We start from the raw sequence: 18,835 nt of genomic DNA, 5'->3' as shown, positions 1-18,835 counted from the left end.
GGAGGCAAAGTGAGGCATCAGAGGGGGCTGTGGAGACCTCCTCACCTCTGTGCTCTGACCTTTGCATAAACTGTTCTTCACAGCTTTCCCGGCTTCCGGAAGATTTTAATTGTATCCCACGGACTCAGAACGACGGGAGGGTTGCTGGGGGCTGGGGAGTTGCTGTGGGCCAACCTCCCACCGGATTTGGGAACCCACTCTGGACCCGCCCTCGTCGTCTCTGAACCCCTCCCCCACTTTTTAAATTGAATTATAATGAACATGCAAAAACATATTAGTTTCAGGTATACAACACAGTGATTTGACACTTTTCTACATTATGAAGTGATCACCACAGTAAGACCAGTTACCATCCATCACCACACACGTTGTTACAATATCACTGCCTCTATTCCTTGTGTGGTACTTGACATCCTGTGACTGATTTCTCTTACAGCTGGGAGTCTGTTCCTCTAAAGAGCCTTCTTTAATCCATCCCTTCTCTGTAACTGTTGAGTCTTCCCGTTTTGTTTTCTTTTTCAGATTCCACATATAGGTGAAATTACATGGCATTTATTTTTCTCTGACTTATTTCACTTAGTATAACGCTCTCCAGACCCATCTCTGTTGCTGCAAATGACAAGGTGTCATTCTTTTTTATAGCTGAGGAATACTCTGTTGTGTATGTAAATCGCAACGTCTTTATCCATCCATGATCCGTGGACACCTGGGTTGCTTCCAAATCTTGGCTATGCTGGAAGGTTCCGAAGAGAAGGGGGTAGAGGCAACCCCGAGTCAGGGAAGACCACGGGTGTGGACCCAGCTGTGCGGAGCAGGCCTGGCGTCCTCCACACGCTCCTGGCAGCCGAGCTGAGGTTGTGGCAGGAAGGGGTGGGGGGAAGATTGTGGTTCTCAGGAAAGCGACGTGTTGGTCCAACCACTGATTGTGCCCGGGTCTCTAAGACCAGGAGGGACTGGAAGTTCCCCGGAGAAGCGCGTGACGTAAGGACGTGGAGGCGCAGAGAAGGTGACACGACATGGCCGGGAGGAGGGCTGGGAGGTGTGTGTGTGTTTGTGCACACAGGGAGGACACACGTCTTTGCAGGGCAGTGGCACAGAGTGGACATTTTCACAAATAAAATGCCGAAGAAACACGTTAGTGCCGCAGAGTCTGTGCCCACTGTGGCTGCAAATAAACGCTGTCTGGACTCCTGTAGTAACACCAAAAATCACTTCCCAGGTGTGAAGCGTGGGCAGATGAGGTTTAGCCTCGGTCTTTTCAGCCGGAAGCAAACAGGCTTCTCCCTGAGTAGCATCTCTCTCTGTTCAGGGATGCGGGTCCCACATCGCATTGAAAACCACACTGCATCCCAGAAACACAGGGCTGATGGGCGTGCTCTGGATGGACACCTGCTCTGAGATGGATGTGTCTGGGATTTCAGTGCACAGATGTGTACACAAATTATTTGTTCTGTGTTTACATCTACCCTCGTAATTCTGGAGGTCTTCCTTTGAAAGATTAAGTCTCAGGCACAGTTTTAAATGACTGTCACAAGATACCTCATTTAATCCTCTCAGTACCCTCAGAAGTAGTCTTTCAAGTGGGGAAACAGGCTCAGAAATTGTCTTGGAAGGTCAACACCATCTAGAGGGAGGTGGTGACCTGCAAGTTAAACCTTGGCCTTGGCTCAGGTGGTAAAGAATCCACTGCAATGCAGGAGACCCAGGTTCGATCCCTGGGTTGGGAAGACTCGTGGAGAAGGGAATGGCAACCTGCTCCAGCATTCTTGCCTGGGAAATCCCATGGACAGAGGAGCCTGGTGGGCTATAGTCCTTGGGGTCACAAAGAGTCAGACAGGACTGAGTGACTAACACACTCTGACCTGAATCAAAGTTGAATGCCAACTCGCTGTGCTGGCAACTCTCTCCCACCCCACACCCCTCCCTGGACATAATTTTAATGGTTAGATTGGAATCGGATCTCCTTCTTTTCAAGTCAGTCTAGACTCCTTGTACACCCACCCAGGAGACCTTCCTTTTTTAACCATAGCTCAGCAGTGTCGCAAAGTCCCTGAGATCCCGTCCTGCTTGTTAGGATTCAGATTCTACGTCCTTTGGGGAAAAGTACAGTATTTGATCTTCCGAGAGAGCGGTGGGTATGACTCCCGTGTGCCGTTGAGGCCCACGATACCCCCTCGAGTAGGGGGAGCCTCATGGGGGCCCCTCTCGCTGGGGGACAGGAGGCCCTCTCTGGGCTGTAACTGCTTTGTAGGTTCTGATAGATTTTCCAGAGAAAGACGTTATTCAGCCGGAACTCTGACCTCTTGTGAGGCGCTGTGGTATTTGTCAGCTATGTGGCCTTTGCTTAGCGGTGACGTTATTAGCTAGCCCGGCAAGACCAGAAGGCTCCATCTATTACCTCTCAATAAGGCGTTTTCATCAGTTTCAATGTTTGGGTCATTTTTGTTGTGAAGGGAAAATCACTTCAGCAGGTTTATTCCTCACTCAGCAAACAAAGATCCACCAAATATATCACATTTAAGGCAGAGATGGTCACAGTTCAGGAATGTTTTGCAGTCGAGTTCCTTCTAAACTGAAAACATTCTTTCAATAAGGAGGATTCCTATGAGAACTGTAAAAATCCTACCCACATAGTGCCCCCTTTTGAATGGAGCCTACTGAAGGGTTATTAAACTTTTACCTTTTTGTCAATAAAGTTCTTCATGGGACGTTTTTCTTGCTGCATTTTAATGCAGTGTTTGCTGCCCAGATGTACGAGGGAGGAGACAAAAAGGCCATTTAAAGTCCTGGCTCTAGAATAGCCCTATTCTGCATTTCATTGAATCAAGTGACACCCATGGGCTGTGCTGTGTGGGGACATAGTTTCAGCTGTAGGTGGCTGTCACCAACCCACAGAGCCTTAAGCCTGGGCCACAGACACAGTGTTAATTTCAAATCTGACTTCAGTGAGGGCATCTACCAAGGAAAATCACACACGCGGTGTTTTATAACAACTGCTGATCCTAATTCTCTGAGTTTTGAGCAGTTCATGAGAAACTTTCCTTTGTGTATTAATATAAATGATTCCATTAAAAAAAAAGTTTCAAATGTAAAGATGACACTACATTGAATATTTGGAAGTGTTTTCTTGAACAGTGAGACTTTTTAAGCTCCCCCCGCCACACCCCCGATAATACTTGAAGCAAAAACGATAGGTTTTTACTATTGGCTTTGTAACTGATTGATTGAAACCGTATCTTTCTAAGGTACACGTATTATTCGTTCTCTAGACTAAGGACAATTTAGTTAGCTTCCCGACTAGGGTTGAAGCTTTCATATTATTCTTAAAAGCTACATTAAGTTAGTCCCCCGAAGAGCCCTCGTGCTTGGTGGAAAACAGCAAGAGTGGCCCGGCTTGAACACAGGGCTGTGGAGACCCCCCCTCACGGACCACCGACTTTCAGCCTCGCCTTTGGGAAGAGAAGGAATCAACGTTAGAGCAGAGACCTTGGTTCGGAACACTGGTTTCCAGACCTCGGGTCCTGGGGGCACTTGTTCAAACAGGGAAGCTGGACATCACCCTGGAGTGTCCATTCAGCAGGTCTGCCCCAGGCCCGAGGAGCTGGACTCGTCCAGGCCCCTGGTGAGGCTGTTGTTGCTGCACCAGGGAGCCCACTCTGAGAACACCATGCTAGGGCCAGGGGGTGACTCTGGGGGTCAGCAGGGTCAGGACACTCAGGCTGCTTCCGTTCAGCCTCCTGCAGGACGTGGGTTTAAACAGACATCTGGGTCCATCTGTGCTCGATGTTCCCCACAGGGGACACCCCTATGACGGGAGGTGCTCCCAGTGACCTGTCTGGCTCCCCTGGGGGATCCCAGTGAGGACTCGGGAGGTGGAACCAGTGAGTCCAAGCTGCCCTGAGACCACACGCAGGCCACTTGCTGTCTGTGAACAGCCAGACGGGACCTGTGTTCCCCAGAGCCTCTGAGGACATTTAAAATACTTTCCTCTGCCTTGGTTTAAAAGGAGTAATGCCTGCCTCTCCCAGGACGCAATCAGGGGGACAGTTTTTTTAAAGAGCTACTTCCCTGGTGGCTCAGAGAGTAAAAGCGTCTGCCTACAATGCAGGAGACCCGGTTCAACCCCTGGGTGGGGAAGATCCCCTAGAGGAGGGAATGGCAACCCACTCCATTATTCTTGCCTGGAGAATCCCATGGACAGAGGAGCCTGGCGGGCTACCATCCATGGGGTAGCAAAGAGTCAGACATGACTGAACGACTTCATTTTTCGCTTTCCTCCCAGGACAGCAGAGTCTGTTTGTATTTTCCAGTCTGAGGTCTCCAGCGGGTCTCACTCGGTGCTGATCATTCCTCTTCCCCAAGGGTGACACTGGAGGAACCGTGGGTCCTCCTCCGCCAGATGGGGCAGGGCCGCTGCCTCTCGGATAAGCTGGCTGCAGGGTGGAGCACCTGGTCTATAAGACTGCTTACTCACTGACCCACCCCGCTCCCTGGTGCTCACCCTGCCCTCGGCATGCCCCCCAGTAAGGGGAACACGGGGGGGGGGCGGGGTGACCAAGCCATCACCCTTTTCTCACGGAAGCCCACACCCCGCAGACAGGCAAGCGAACACGTCCATTGTGTCCAGTACTCAGAGGGTTTGAGGCCAGTAAAGAAAACTAGGGATCAGGCAGCAGGACATGGGGGTGGAGGGAGTCTTTCAGGAGACGGGTCCACAGAGCACCTGGGGAAGCGCCCGCCAAGCCACTTGTGAGTCACAGTCGAGGTCAGTAGGGCTGACGTTGGGGGAACACGGGGAGGGAGACGGGAGGGAGGAGACAGGTCAGGAGGGGCCAAGGGTTGGGAGGAGCACGGAGCGCAGTGGGACTGGGGAGTCTAGGGCTGTGAGCAGCTGGGCGATCCCACGGCATTTGGGCCCCAGGGGCCCTGGCTCCCAGGAGTGCGGAGGGAGCTGGTCATCTGGGTGTGACGGCCACGTGGACGGGGCTGGAAGAAAGGTGTTAGGGGTCGTGGTCAGACCTGGGAGCAGCTTGGCAGACAGGCTGCATCAGGACCCAGGAAGATGTGTCAGGAATTCTGGGGTTTCCAGCTGAGGAAGGGGTGACGCGAGTGCCCGCTGCCTAAGCTGGAGCACGTGGAGGGGGGCACATCAGGGCGGGAGGACGAGGACTGAGGGTGCAGGGAACCGGGGTTTTGGTCTCAGAAGCCTTTGGACATCCAGGTGGAGCAGCCTGTGCGAATTTAGGGAGGTCGGGACTAAACTGGGGGATTGGGGGCTTACAGACGGCATCCGGAGCCCTGGGGCTGGAGGCGATGGAGGCCAGAGCCCAGGCCCAGGACAGTCAGGGGTCAGGAAGAGGCGCGACTGGCATGGAGGGACCCGGAGCTGTGGGTCTGAGCACCCACCAGCCCCTTAACCTTTAAGGGAACTCGCCCCTTCTCCCTGGCCACTGTCACCAGGTGGGGACACAGCACACACCCTCTTTTCCCGCTCTTAATGGGGGCGCTGCCGTCTCTTACTGGGTGGAACTGGGTTTACCTTGGAACATAGCAGTGCCGAAGCCCAGGTCCGCTGGCACATCCACGGGATCGGAACACCCGAAGTTGCCCTGAAAACACCATGGAAATGCTGTGGGCCACCTGCACTTACCTGAGTGGAGGGGGCGGCACCTACAATATACTCTGAAGGCACGATGAGGGGCTACTTCTCAACACTTTATACGTGAAAAAAGAAACCAGCGAAATACATTTTTTAGACTTGCCACACACAGGAAGAGAACAGATCCTTTCAGTCAGATTGAAATTTACAGGAACTTGGCAAAGGAAAAACAAAGTATCCAAATACCTTAAAAATATTCCCACCGAGGAGGCAAAAAATCAACCCCTGAAATAGAGAAAGGCTAATGAACCAACTTGCAGAGCTCCTTCCGCCCCATGTCTGTCTACATCCTTCACGGGTGATGGGAGAGCCGGCTGGTGGCCAAAGAACTTGTCCAGAGAGGCAGACTGCACCAGAGGTGAGATCCAAGCAGACAGCTTCATGCAAGCAGAAGTAATAGAGTCCTTCCTTCCCCAGGAGCCCATGCCGAGCTGTATCATGGTGGTTATGGCTCCTATGTTCCTCTTTAACATCAGCATCAGCACAAACTGTTGCTGTTGATGGGGTTTCCCAGAAGCAAAGCCCGACTGGTGCTCTGGATCTCCATTCAGCTTCCACATGCTCACACTTTGAAGCCGGCAAATCAGATTCCACACCAATATGCATTTTTCTGCAGGAAAGTGTTCTTGATTAAGCCAAGTACTACTATTTTTTTTCCCCCCACTGCAGAGCAGAGAGGATGCTTAGAGTATTTTTTGAATTGTTGTTGTTATTAAGTCGCTAAGTTGTGTCCAATTCTTTGTGACCCCATGAACTGCAGCACGCCAGGCTTCCCTGTCCTTCACTGTCTCTCAGAGTTTGGTCAAACTCATGTCCATTGAGTCGGTGATGCCATCCAACCATCTCATCCTCTGTCATCCCCTTCTCTTCCTGCCCTCAATCTTTCCCAAGGGTCTTCTCCAATGAGTCAGTTCTTCTCATGAGGTGGCCAAAATATTGGAGCTTCAGCTTCAGCATCAGTCCTTCCCATGAATATTCAGGATTGATCTCCTTTAGGATGGACTGGTTGGATCTCCTTGCAGTCCAAGGGACTCTCAAGAGTCTTCTCTAGCACCACAACTCAAAAGCATCAGTTCTTTGGCGCTCAGCTTTCTTTATAGTCCAACTCTCACATCCATACATGACTACTGGAAAAACCATAACTTTGACTATTCAGACCTTTGTTGGCAAAGTGATGTCTCAGCTTTTTAACACATTGTCTAGTTTTGTCATAGCTTTCCTTCCAAGGAGCAAGCATCTTTTAATTCCATAGCTGCACTTACCATCAGCAGTGATTTTGGAGTCCAAGAAAATGAAATCTGTCACTGCTTCCACACTCTCCCCATCTATTTGCCATGAAGTGATGGGACCAGATGCATTAAGACACCCCGATTACAAATAAGCCTAGTAGAGTGGTTGGCAGTTCCCACTTCAAAATGGACTTTCCTCCTCTGCTCATTATCAGGGCAAGAAATGCTGAGTCCAGCGCACAGAGTAACCAGGATATTTAACTCACTTCCAGTATCTTATTATTGGAATAAACAAAATATCTCTTATTTTAAAAGAAAGGAAAAAAGTTGCTGGAGCTCAGGAAAGCCCTTCCTCCTGGATCTTATAAAGAGGGTGGTTTTGTGAGAGCCTCTTGGGGACTGAGTGGGGTGAGGGGCAGCTGGGGTTGGTCACCACCCGAGTGGCCTTTCCTGGCCGGGGCACTGCGGGTCTGCCGGCTATGTGTTGGGGCACAGCCTGCCAGACGCCGAATATTTGAATTGTGGACACGGATTGTCTTGGTGTGACTGGAAGGAAGCATGGTCATTTCTAGCTTAGATCTCGAAGTTTCTTGTTTTCGAAAGAGAATTTTCAAAAACTGGTCCACTGGTACATTTCTAGAAGAGGGATGCTTTCCTGGGTAGAATTGTTTTGAAAGCATTTGAGGTTTTCTGACTCCACTTTAAATCCCATCAGAGAGTAGGAATTTATGATTAGAAAAATGTTCATGGAATATTTCCTCAGGTTTATTACTTCTTCAAAGCAGTCTTTGAGCTTCCCAGCTTCTGCTTATAGAAGGCCAGTGATGAATGTCTCAGAATAGCCTGAGAAGTAAGCGATGTGGTGGGTATTGAAGTAGGAGGACTTCCTTTTGGCTTCTCTAAATGACAGTGTTCTGGGACGTCCCTCCTCCTGCACCAAAACATCTCCTGTTTCTAGATTGCGTGTAGGCAAACCCTGAAAAAACTTGAGGCTTGTTTACATAAGAAAACTTCAGCTTTGAAGGCCATATTCTCCAAGCATGCAACCATTTCGCAGAATTTTCCAACTGTGAATTTCTGTCTGATGTTTCCAGATAGAGTTGGGCCGTAAAATGATGTGCTGTTCGTACAGTTTGGCGAGGGGTGGGGCGGGCGGGGCGGTGGTGCCGGGGGTTGGTAGGGGAGCCTCCCTCGAAGATGAGGGTGTGCCCACGGAGGCGACTTGCAGGGGGCAGTGGGCTTGTGTGAACCCCGACGTCTCTCTCAGCAGCTCCAGTGCTATAATAACCCAGACCGGCACATGTGAGGGGCCCTGGTCCGCTGGGGACCTCCCCTGCACCGCACGTGGCTCCACCCCTCTAGCCTCCAGGCTGTTTCCTTGGACAGGGATAAGTTGGGGAGGGAAAGAGCTCTCAGGTGGCAGCCTGGTTATCCTGCCAGCCTTGATGAAGCGTCCCTCCGGAAGGCGTCAGCGGGCCCGTGGATTGACTTCTTCCGAGAGGTGTGCTCTACCTCGGACACTTCCGCTCCGGCTTCCTCTTCCAGCTCCCTGTCTTCTGAATCGTCAGGAGGCCCAGGGTTCCACGCGGCGTATTTCTTCCACAAATAGACTGTCAACCCATCTGAGAAGCAGCTGGGGTGCTCTGGGCTTCCCGCCTTCCACCTTCTTTGATGTTCGCGCAGACGTTGGAAGTCCTTGTTCTGGGCCTCCTCTGTCTTGTTGCTCCTAAGCATCTCTCCTCCAGCTTAGTTTCCCTTTCCTGGTGGGCTTCTCCCATGTTCCCTGAGTTTAGCAGCCCGTTGAGGGCCTTTGCTCAGGGATTTCTGAGCTCTGAGCTCTGCCATCTGCTCATGTGGTGTGAGATGCCTTCAGGCACCTGCCCACCTGGGCTGACCACGAGGTGGGGGGGGGCACTTCCCCGGGTACCTGGGGCTCTCTCCCCCTTCACCTCCACCCACTCTTTTCCTCTGTGTGTCCCTACAGACAGGGAGGAAGCCACCTGGGATCGAGACGACAGAAAAGGCAGCCATTCCTAGTTCTATACTAGTAAAACAATGCATTAAAAAAAAAAAATCTCTGGAGACCACTGCCATATCTGTAGTTGCTTTGGTTTTCTGCAAAATTATTTTCTTATGACAAAGAGCTCACCATTGCTTTCTAGGAGGCACCATATCATCTGAGGATTTTCCCAATTATATATTGCTTTGCTGGGGTGGAAGCTGGTCATTTTTCATGTCTTATTCCTTTACAGTAAAGACCAACAGGTGTAAGAAACTATGCTAGGTATTTCAGTAAGATCACCTCTAGTTCTTAGAACCTTCCTGCGGGTAAGAGTAATCTCCACGTTCAGTTCCCACAGCTGAGGAAACTGGAGACTCAGAGAAGTTAAATTACGTGCCCGAGGCGGCACAGCTAATAAGTGACAGAGAGCTGGGAAAGGAACCTCCGTGTTTTAATTTCACACCAGAGTTAGGGCTCTGGGCTCAGAGGCTGGGAGGTCTCCTCGCTTCTACTCCAGGTGTTTTCACGAGCAGGAGAGAGAGTGGGACCGTAGGCTGGTCCCCGAGTCCCGATGGAGCCGTGGAGGAAATTCTGGCAGGAACATTCGAAGGCACCGACAGCGGCATCCTTCTGACTGACAGTATCAGGGACTTAGGGGTCACTTCAAACGTCGCTGATGCCAGGGAGACGGCTGCTGGGTACAGTGGAACACCATAGTTTGGAGAAAAACCTGTCTTAACCTCTCTCTGTCTGCTTCTAGCTCTGTCTTTTCCAAGTATTGATATTATACCCGAAAGCCAATTTGTCTTACCCGGTCATGTATCTCCATTTATCCTTAAAAAAAAAAAAAAAAAATGCTTCGGGAACTAGGTGGTAGCTACTCAGATGCTAGATTTCATATGCGGAGCCCGGCACCAAGGAAGATGAATACTGAACCAGTTTTCAAACTCGGGGTTTGCCTCTGGACACTTGTGTCTTCAATAATTACGGACAACCACCTGGGGGCCAGGGCTCACTTTCCAGGGACACATTTCAATTCCTCCGTTCTGTGCAGGTGCTGCTTTCGCTGCAGACCAAGACCCTCCTGGCCCACACCGCCGGCAGCCATGGCAGCTCGCAGGCACGTGGAATCGGGGTCCCTCACCCCGAAGCTTTCTGAGCTGACTGCCCCGCACCTTGCAGGCCCTTGTCTGGGCACCTTACACTCATGCCTCTCTTTGGGCACCTTTTTGCTTTCTCAGTTGAATGAAGCAGTTCATGTGTTTTTTTTTTTTTTTTTTTAATCTCAATAAAATTCCCAAACAGCGCCGTCAGACTCAGCGAGAGGTGCTATGGGAACCCACCCAACCCACCAGCGGGAGGAGACCTGCGGAGGAAAAGGACTTGACTTGTTCCCAGGGGTGAGCGCTACAATACACCTAAGTCATCTTGATGAGAGGCCCCAAACCGCCTGCCGGGTAGCGTGTTGTCAGTTACACCGGGGTCCTGGGGTGCAGGAATGTCGAACCACGGGGGACAAGGAAGCAAGCTAGCGTTTTAAAACAGTCGCGTGTGCCACGTGGCATTTCATACCCTACCCAAGCCCCCTCCCCTGTGCCCCCCTCCCCAGTATAAGCTGGGAAGCCCTGCAAATTCTGGTGGGCCAGAAGCATCAGTTATGTTTATAATCGAGGTTCGGAACACGCTGGAAACTGTCCCCCTGTAATAGGGGCATAGATCCCACTGTTCTATCAAGTGTCAAAGCACACTGTTCTACCCAGCTGCTGGGGAGGTGCTACTGAACGGGCCCCGGCTCCACGACCAACACCTATTAAGCAGTCGGCCTAAACACTCCCCTTCCAACCTCTGACATCACCCTCAGGGCAGGCAGACACAATTGCTGAATTGCGTACGAAAATCATAGTTTTATTGTCCATACAACCGAAGGTTTAACTCGGACTCCTGCTTTCTTTCCGAACTGGATAAAGAAGCGATTCTTCTCCTGGAACAAATAAGCACAGTACACTATTGTAATCTAAGAAACAGGCACTATTTATGTATGGGAAAGCCTTGCTCTCAACAGGGCTAACAATCCGAGGGCCCGTGAGCCGCTGTTTCGGCAGCTGTGGAAACGCTGAGCGGCCGAAGTTGCGGATAAGGAGATGCTAGCAGCGGCAGAGACGGGTGGTGGGGAGCACCCTGGGGAGCACCCCCTCCGCCCAAGCCCAGCTGCCTCCCTGCTAGTTCAGCAAGCACGACTCGTAGGTGGGGACCATGTACTTGATGTTGATGAAGGCGTCTTCGCCGCCGTAGCGCTCGAAGGCCTCCAGCGTCTCTTGGATCAGGTCGCCGATGTTCTCCCGCTTCTGCTGGCTGTAGTCAATGCCATCCCCGGAGTTCACTGGTTCATGTAAACACACAGAGAGGCCCGTTACTACGCGGCGCTTTCCCAAAAAGTCCTATGCATGGGTCTAGGCACTGGTCTCCAAGGCCTATGCCACGAGACACAAGCATGTAATGTTTGACATTGTCAATGTCGGATCATTTGACATGATGCTGGTAGAGTCTCAGGAGTGGTGACAGATAGACCACAACACAAAATCCCACTAGAAGGGAACTGATGAAAGGTCAGCAGAGTGTAAACAAAAGTGAGGTTCTGAAAAGTCATCTCAGCTGGAGACATCAGGGCGTAAATGAAAACCAGGTGACCTGCAGTTACAGCACAGCTCACAAGTCAAGGACTCTGTTTCGGACCCGGTAGTTACATCAAGAGTGTTCTCCCGGACGCTGGCTTCTTCAAAGCCCTGAAATGGCCTAGTTAGAAGGAAGGGCCCATGGTCAGACGACGGTGCTGGCTCTGCGTGATCACAGACGGACACGTGGTGCAGCGGAGGCCTTAGCCCATGCCCACGTCTGGGGCTTGCATCTGCGTGGTGCACGCTGTCCCCTCCCGGCCTCACTAATCCCGGTGTTCAGCCTCCGCTAGTACCCCCGCCCCTCCCTATCACTGGGGGTGCAGCTGGGAGCGGGGATGGCTGTGCCTGCCGTCTCTTCCTCATCTCTTCCTGAACGCCCCGATCCTAGTCCTCAGTTACGGCTTCATAGGGACGGGAGCTCTGCTGGTGCTGGGGTCTAAGTCCAGGCAGGCGGACTGCCCCGGGGGTGGGGGGCGCACCTGGAGGACCCGGCCGAAGTCTCACCTCCCTGAGCCTGGAAGTGAGCGCTCAGCTGCCTCTCAGACTCTGCAGGAAGGGGTTCCTGCACTGGCCATCCACGGCCTGGGTGGGAGCCTGGGTCTCATGGTCTCAAAGTGTTTGGATAAGAAGCATCTGATCGCGTCCCACCTGAAAGGTTACCCGGGTGCGTGGGGGTCTGCTCCCATCCAGAGAACAGAAATTCCACCTAATGATAGTCCTTGTTGTTTAGTTGCTCAGTTGTGTCTGACTCTTTGCCACCCCGTGGACTGTAGCCCGCCAGGCTCCTCTGTCCGTGGGATTTCCCAGGCAAAAATACTGGGGTGGGTTGCCATGCTCTCCTTCAGGAGATCTTCCCGACCCAAGGATTGAACCTGCATCTCCTACATCGGCAGGCCGGTTCTTTATCATCTGAGCCACCAGGGAAGCCCAGGAATAGTCATGACCGGCCTGTGAGTTGTATTTCCCGCCAAGATTTCTAAAGGCTTCAACACCGCTCATTCTCCCAGTAAGTGAGTCACCTTTGTGCCTTTGCTGACACTACAGCACCTGATCCATGACGAAAGGAAAGGGCCACGGGCTGGGCTGAGAGGCTGGGAGGAGGGGGTGAGGACGAGGGCTCATGCCGGGGACGCTATGCGGAGAGCAGCTACAGCTGGAAAATGTGCACTTTCCCGGATCCAATCATTTTATTCAGATTTCAATTCAGCTCCCAATGCTTAGCTTGCTTGAATGTGAAAATAATAGAGGGGGGGGGATGGCATTTCAAAGCTGCTTTTCCCCAGTTATTTTGAACATTTTAAAGAAGACAGAGTACTGGTTCAGACCAGTAATAAAGGTAACAATTACAATCCCACACAGCACAGATAAGCAGCTCTTTTGCTTGATTTTCCCAGAAATTTGTTAGAGAAATATCACTGTCTTGTGTAACGCAGAGAAAGGACATGGTTCTCCTGATTAGTTTTGTTTGGTGGGGGGTGAGGGCAGGCAGAAATACTACTAATTTTCTGAAAGAGAAAGGTTATGAGTTACACAGCTACAGTGCATATCCATTTTTCATAACGAATGAACTTAAAATGGCTTGCAAAGCCATCGTCATAAGGTGGATTTTGCCCTTCTCATGGTGGAAGCCTTTCTGCTGTGATGGAGAAAGCTGGATTTAAGTTAAAGGTTGATTTACAGAGTAGCTGATCGTCTAAAATATTCATACATGATAGCTGTACAGAATAAACAAGAGATAGGATGTTTGAACAAAGAGTTCTTGCCTGGTTGTTTTTCAGCTAAAGGTAAACTTTAAAAATATATACAGATGAATACTTAAATAGTTTAAAATCAAAACAAGATTTACAGGTGGTCTGAGAAGAGAGTCAGTGCAGTCAGGATCTCCCACCAAGGACAGCATGGTATCCATCCATGTGAGGGGGTTTCCAACACGAGGAGGTTTGGAGTTGGATTAAGAAAGAAGGGGCTTCCCAGGGGGCTCCATGGTAAAGAACCCGCCTGCCGATGCAGGAGACACAGGTTCGATCCCTGGGTCAGGGAGATCCCCTGGAGGAGGGCATGGCACCCCACTCCAGTATTCTTGCCTGGAGAATCCCATGGACAGAGGAGCCTGGCGGGCTACAGTGCAGGGGGTTGTAAAGAGTCGGACACGACCAAGCACACACAGAAAAGACACAATGAGGAAGAAGCTTGTGAGCATGTGTGTGTGTGTGCACTGGGCAGGGGTCAGTGATGTGCATTACAGGGGAGAGGAAAAGACGCCAAGGAAGAAGTTCCACAAGAGAGGAGGCCAAAGCAACACAGTCCAAGAAAGATGCAGCAGGACCGGAAACAGGTCACATGTGTGACGAGACGGGGAGGAAGGCGTGTGTGAGGGGCAAGGTCGGCTCCCGGGGTTCCAAGGGGGGCCCTGAAGGAAGGCCAGCGACAGTGTCTGGGCTGGTCCCTGAGGGCCCCCCACCCCGAGCCCGGATGACATTCCTGTTGAACTCCCCTGCTCACGAAACAGGTGGACTTAGGGGGGAGTTGACAGGATGCAGGTTTGCACGGCCTGCTGAGCCCTGGCAAAAATGCCCCAGGCGCAGGTGGCGAGTGTAACTGGTGATGGTGCTGAGTTGTGACAGCCTTGATCCAGTTCCTGATGGACAAAGACACGTAAATTAATCACCAATAAATGGCGCCTTTTGTTGGCCTGTTAGTCAAAAGGTCAAGGACTGAATAGATCACGGGACAGACATATTTTCCTGGTGGGGGCAGAGAGGGGTGGGAAAGTCTGCACACAACGGAAAGCTTAACACGCCCTGTTTGTCCCGCTGCCTCCCAGAAAGCTACCATGACAAGCAACGCTTTATTTCAATAGTGACCTATTCTTACTTCTTAAAAAATATGTAACTGTAGGAGTAAGAAAACTATGTAGCTTTTTTGTTTCTCAGCAGTGCATAAACCAAGTGATAAAAAGAACAGAGCAGAATAACAGTTGCTTATTCAGAAAGGGAGTTGGAGTTGGAATATTCTGTGATTGCAGAATGTGTATCCCTCGGGGAGGAAAAAGCTCAACAAAGAAGCACCGTCCCTTCCTTTGGGCGTGGGAGGAATGAGCAGGCAGGGTTTAGGGTCAGGCCACGTCCTGGGGCAGGTGAGCGGGGCGGTCTCCATTTCAGAACTGCTCTGGAGTCAGTTTCTTTGAGAATCTGAGTTTGGGCGGTTAGGTTGAGCTCATCATTTTAAATACGTACGATGCCGCAGAAGACACGCTTGTGAGAATAGGATGCTTTAAGAACAACCCAGGTGGTTATGTACAATCATCAATTCTGGTTAGGAAGATGACATTTCAATTCAGGAAGCTAGGAGTCTATCTTCTGTCCAATAGCTGGAAAGACACACTGATTAACCAAACAAACAGGACCTGTAACAACAGTTCAAACCAGACTTTGCATTTCTAAGGGAATACTATGCAGGTAGACTAGAACCAGGGATTCCTTTCTCCTCTTGGAAGTCTTTGTGTGCCGGAGACGAGACCCTACTGCTTGGAAGTCTCTTGGTTAGGAATTATCAGGTTGGCCAAAAAGTTTGTTTGGAGTTTTATATAAGCTGGTACAGAAAACCCCCAAGGAACTTTTTGGACAATCCAACATTTTGAGGACGTTTGTCATTCTGAACGTTGAAGTGGTTTTGGATTGTGTAGGCAGAATGTGGAAGCGTGGGCAGCCTCCTTTTCCACCTAAGCCTGTTTAAACAGCCCCTACCTGGATGCTTTCTCTTCCTCAGGGCCGTTTTGGTCAGCACTGGCTGGTACGTGTGTCCCAGTCTTTCTGCTGTCAAGGGCATCCTCCCAGTGAATGAACTCATGGTTGTGAAGTGACCATCACACCCCCTTGCCCCAAGGCATGGCCAAGGCATCGGACCTTCACACAGGTGTGGATCTGCAAGGCAGGGGGCCTGGCCTGGCCACGGACCCATATCATGGAGGGTTTCGATGAAACAGTCTCTTAGCATTTTTACAGTTTATACTGTGTAGAAGCTTTCTTCTTTTCTTTAGTTACTACTATTACAGGAAAAAGGCAGGGAAAAAAAAAAAAAGACAAAATCCAAGTGGGAAAAAGAACACTTTTGGTGGCCAGAGCACGGTCTTCCCAAGTTGCCGTTGGTGGCACCTCTGGCCATTCTGAAGGATGATGGGCTCTTGGTAGACAGCACGAGACGAGGCCCTGCGGGCTCATGCAAGATGGAAAAGACGAGGCTCTTGCCTTTGGGGAGCTGGCCAAGGTCCCCATAGGTCACGTTTATGCCACCAGACTGAGTCTGGGCTATGGACCCAGCCCAGAGCCCCGTGCAGCTGGCCTCTGTCCTGTTGCTCAGACCCCACTGGAGACTGTCCTGAGAGAATGCTTCTCTGTGATGGCAGGCCAGACTCCCGAGCCCCCTCGTCCCAGGACAGGAAGAGCCACGGAAGGCAGCACGGGAGGGCACGGGATGCTCAAGGAGGGTCACATCCAGATTCGGATCTTTCTGACTCCAGTGTTTTGACCAATACTCTTAAGGGTATCCTGGAGAAGGAAATGGCAACCCACTCCAGTGCTTTTGCCTAGAAAATTCCATGGATGGAGGAGCCTGGTGGACTACAGTCCATGGGGTTGCAAAGAGTCAGACACGACAGAGCCACTTCACTTAAGGGTATGCTGCTGCTGCTGCTAAGTCGCTTCAGTCGTGTCCGACTCTGTGCGACCCCAGAGATGGCAGCCCACCAGGCTCCCCCATCCCTGGGATTCTCTAGGCAAGAACACTGGAGTGGCTTGTCATTTCCTTCTCCAGTGCATGAAAGTGAAAAGTGAAAGTGAAGTTGCTCAGTTGTGTCCGACTCCTAGCGACCCCATGGCCTGCAGCCTACCAGGCTCCTCTGTCCATGGGATTTTCCAGGCAAGAGTACTGGAGTGGGGTGCCACTGCCTTCTCTGGACTAAGGGTATAGATACTGTTAAATGAACTGTAATGCACAAGCTAGAGGGAGGTGAAAACTGTGTTTGAGGCATCAGGAGTAGAAAGCGCACAAATGCTTACTTCAGGTTGCTTATTCAACATACCCGAAGTATTACTCATTCTGTTCCAACAAATGAAATAATTAATAAACTCGACCTATTCCTTCTGCTTCCCAGGTGGCTCAGTGGTAAAGAATCTGCCTGCCAAGCAGCAGACGCTGGAGACGCCAGTTCCATCCCTGGGTCAGGAAGATCCCTTGGAGGAGGAAATGGCAGCCCAGTCGGGCATTCTTGCCCAGAGAATCCCATGGATGGAGGAGCCTGGCGGGAAGGCAGTGGCGCGCCAAAGGATAAGTTACAGTCACTGGGGTTGCAAAGAGCTGGCCACGACTTAGTGACTAAACCACCACCACCACCTATGGTCTCTGGTCGTGACTAAGAAAAGAAGTGGACACGATCTAGACAGACGCAGCGCTTTCGCTAGTCCTGCAGAAGTGCAGGCAGATGTCCTCCACATGGTGGATGGGCTGAGCGTCCGAGGGTGAGGGCGCTGTGCCCACCCCGCCCGTCATTCTGAAACCGTCATGACCTGGGGGCCTCTCAGAGCCGATGCACCAGACGTTCTTCAAGAAAACACCAGCATGGGAAACTCAATTAAAAACCACCAGAGTGAATCCGGAAATGGTAAGCAGCGACTCAACGGAGGTCCAGGCTACTGTTATCCACCTTTTTTCACACTACATACCAACTTTTGGAAGCTCCGGTTTTATGGTGTAACCTGCCATGCCAGTGACAGCAGTGGTCTGTGTCACCTCTTATGTGTACGGGGGCCCTTGAAATAACTGCGAAAGTGAAAAGCGAAAGTGAAAGTCGCTCAGCTGTGTCCGACTCTTGGCCACCATGAAATTCACCATGGACTCTACAGTCCACGGAATTCTCCAGGCTGGAATACTGGAGTGGGTAGCCCTTCCCTTCTCCAGGGGATCTTCCCAACCCAGTGGAAACTAGCAAACATCTCAGACAAATAAACAGATTAACCTGACAAAACAGCATTCACCGCAGCCTTCGGCAGCAGTGGCTGAGAAGCCAGGCAGAGCCCTCGTCTCACGGCGCCGAAGGCCAAATTACAGTCACGGAACGAACGGCTGTGACGTGACACGGCTTCGAGACACGCTCCTCTGGTGTACCGCCTCCTTCTCCGGCCGTTGGATGTGGGGTCCGACGTGTTGACAAGCGTGGCCACTTTGCGTGCCCGGCGTGGGAACTGGAATCGAGGCCAAGTCCAGCCCCGAGCTTTCCTCTGCGTGAGAGCACCCATGACGTCAAGTGACTCGCAGAGGACACACCTGTCTACCGTGTCCCCAGGTGAGATGCTGGTGAGTTCAGTGCGAGACGAGAGCGCCGGTCCTTCCGCATGTGCCCGACAGCGCCGACAGCCTGAAGCCATGCTGAGTGCGATTTTAAAAAGTACTAACAGAAGAAACAAAGGCATTTCTTTCTGGATCAGAAAGCGCATTTTTTGTTTTTTGGGTTTTTTGTTTGTTTGTTTCTCAAATGTTTAACTAAACCATTTGAAAAGCTTTAAAGTCCAATTGAAAGGGGTTTTCCCTGTTAAGTCCTGTAATCAGTGATGGCTTCGGCCACAGCTAAAATTGCACACCTTCTGCCTGGGTCTGCATGACGTCATCTGCCCTGTAGAGAAATTGAGCCCTTGGGGCCTGGGTTTGGGTGTCTGCAGAGTGTGTGTGTGGACTCTATTGCAAATATTATTCTTATAAGATGTTTCTTGGTGACGCCGAACCATCACAGATGTTCTGTTGGATGATTCTGAACACATTTCCAGTTCTGGGTTTACTGGATTTAGTAGTTATGAAATGGAGACGACCGCAAACAGTAATTCCTTATTTGCGCTAGTTGGTATTTAGACAGAAATGTTAGTTGTAGTGGAATAAAACTAACATTTTTCAAAAGATAATCTACTAAAAAGATGACTCACCAATAAAAAAGATTTCATTAAGAAGATAGCTCATAATGCTTATGAATTTATGGTTTCTTTGAATCTTTCACCTTTTAATTTGAATTAAGGAAGGGTGAGAAGAGACACAGATATATTTTGTTTTTTAAGGAGCTTTTGATTTAAAGACCTAGATTAAATTGTCAACATTTGTTTTGCCAGAAATATCCTATTTGGGGTTTGCTTAGACCCAATTTACTTTATAGAAATAGCATTACCTGTTTAAGAATAAAAGTGCTCTCTCCCATAATGTTTGGAAAATTACAGTGGGAATAATCATA

At 50.6% G+C, this 18,835-nt stretch overlaps 1 protein-coding gene and 1 long non-coding RNA gene across 7 annotated transcripts in view; one reads left to right on the top strand and one right to left on the bottom strand.

The window, feature by feature from the left end:
* LOC147366456 (uncharacterized) overlaps positions 1–18,835 on the top strand; it is a 40,367-nt gene that overhangs the window by 1,898 nt on the left and 19,634 nt on the right. The window contains exon 2 of one of the 3 annotated variants that reach the window (XR_015133430.1): positions 16,718–17,916. This is a non-coding gene — a long non-coding RNA (uncharacterized LOC147366456). Of the gene's footprint in view, positions 1–16,717; positions 18,565–18,835 lie in introns of those variants that run through there. The other 2 variants (XR_015133429.1, XR_015133428.1) reach the window with 2 other exon arrangements.
* The window catches only part of PACRG (parkin coregulated), a 531,317-nt gene continuing 523,256 nt past the window's right edge, over positions 10,775–18,835 (bottom strand). For 3 of the 4 annotated variants that reach the window (XM_086318663.1, XM_086318665.1, XM_086318666.1), the window contains 2 exons: positions 11,150–11,270; positions 10,775–10,871 (listed from right to left, as the gene is read on the bottom strand). In XM_086318663.1, coding sequence (XP_086174789.1) covers positions 10,796–10,871; positions 11,150–11,270 — 197 coding nt within the window. In that variant the 3' untranslated portion in view covers positions 10,775–10,795. Of the gene's footprint in view, positions 11,271–18,835 lie in introns of all 4 variants that reach the window. The other variant, XM_086318664.1, reaches the window with a different exon arrangement.

The sequence above is a fragment of the Bos grunniens genome, chromosome 9 (genome assembly GCF_055505025.1).
Source record: "Bos grunniens cultivar Pamir isolate PY7600 chromosome 9, Bosgru_T2T1.0, whole genome shotgun sequence".
Classification (NCBI taxonomy): domain Eukaryota; kingdom Metazoa; phylum Chordata; class Mammalia; order Artiodactyla; family Bovidae; genus Bos; species Bos grunniens.
This window is presented reverse-complemented; position numbering and strand designations above follow the sequence as displayed.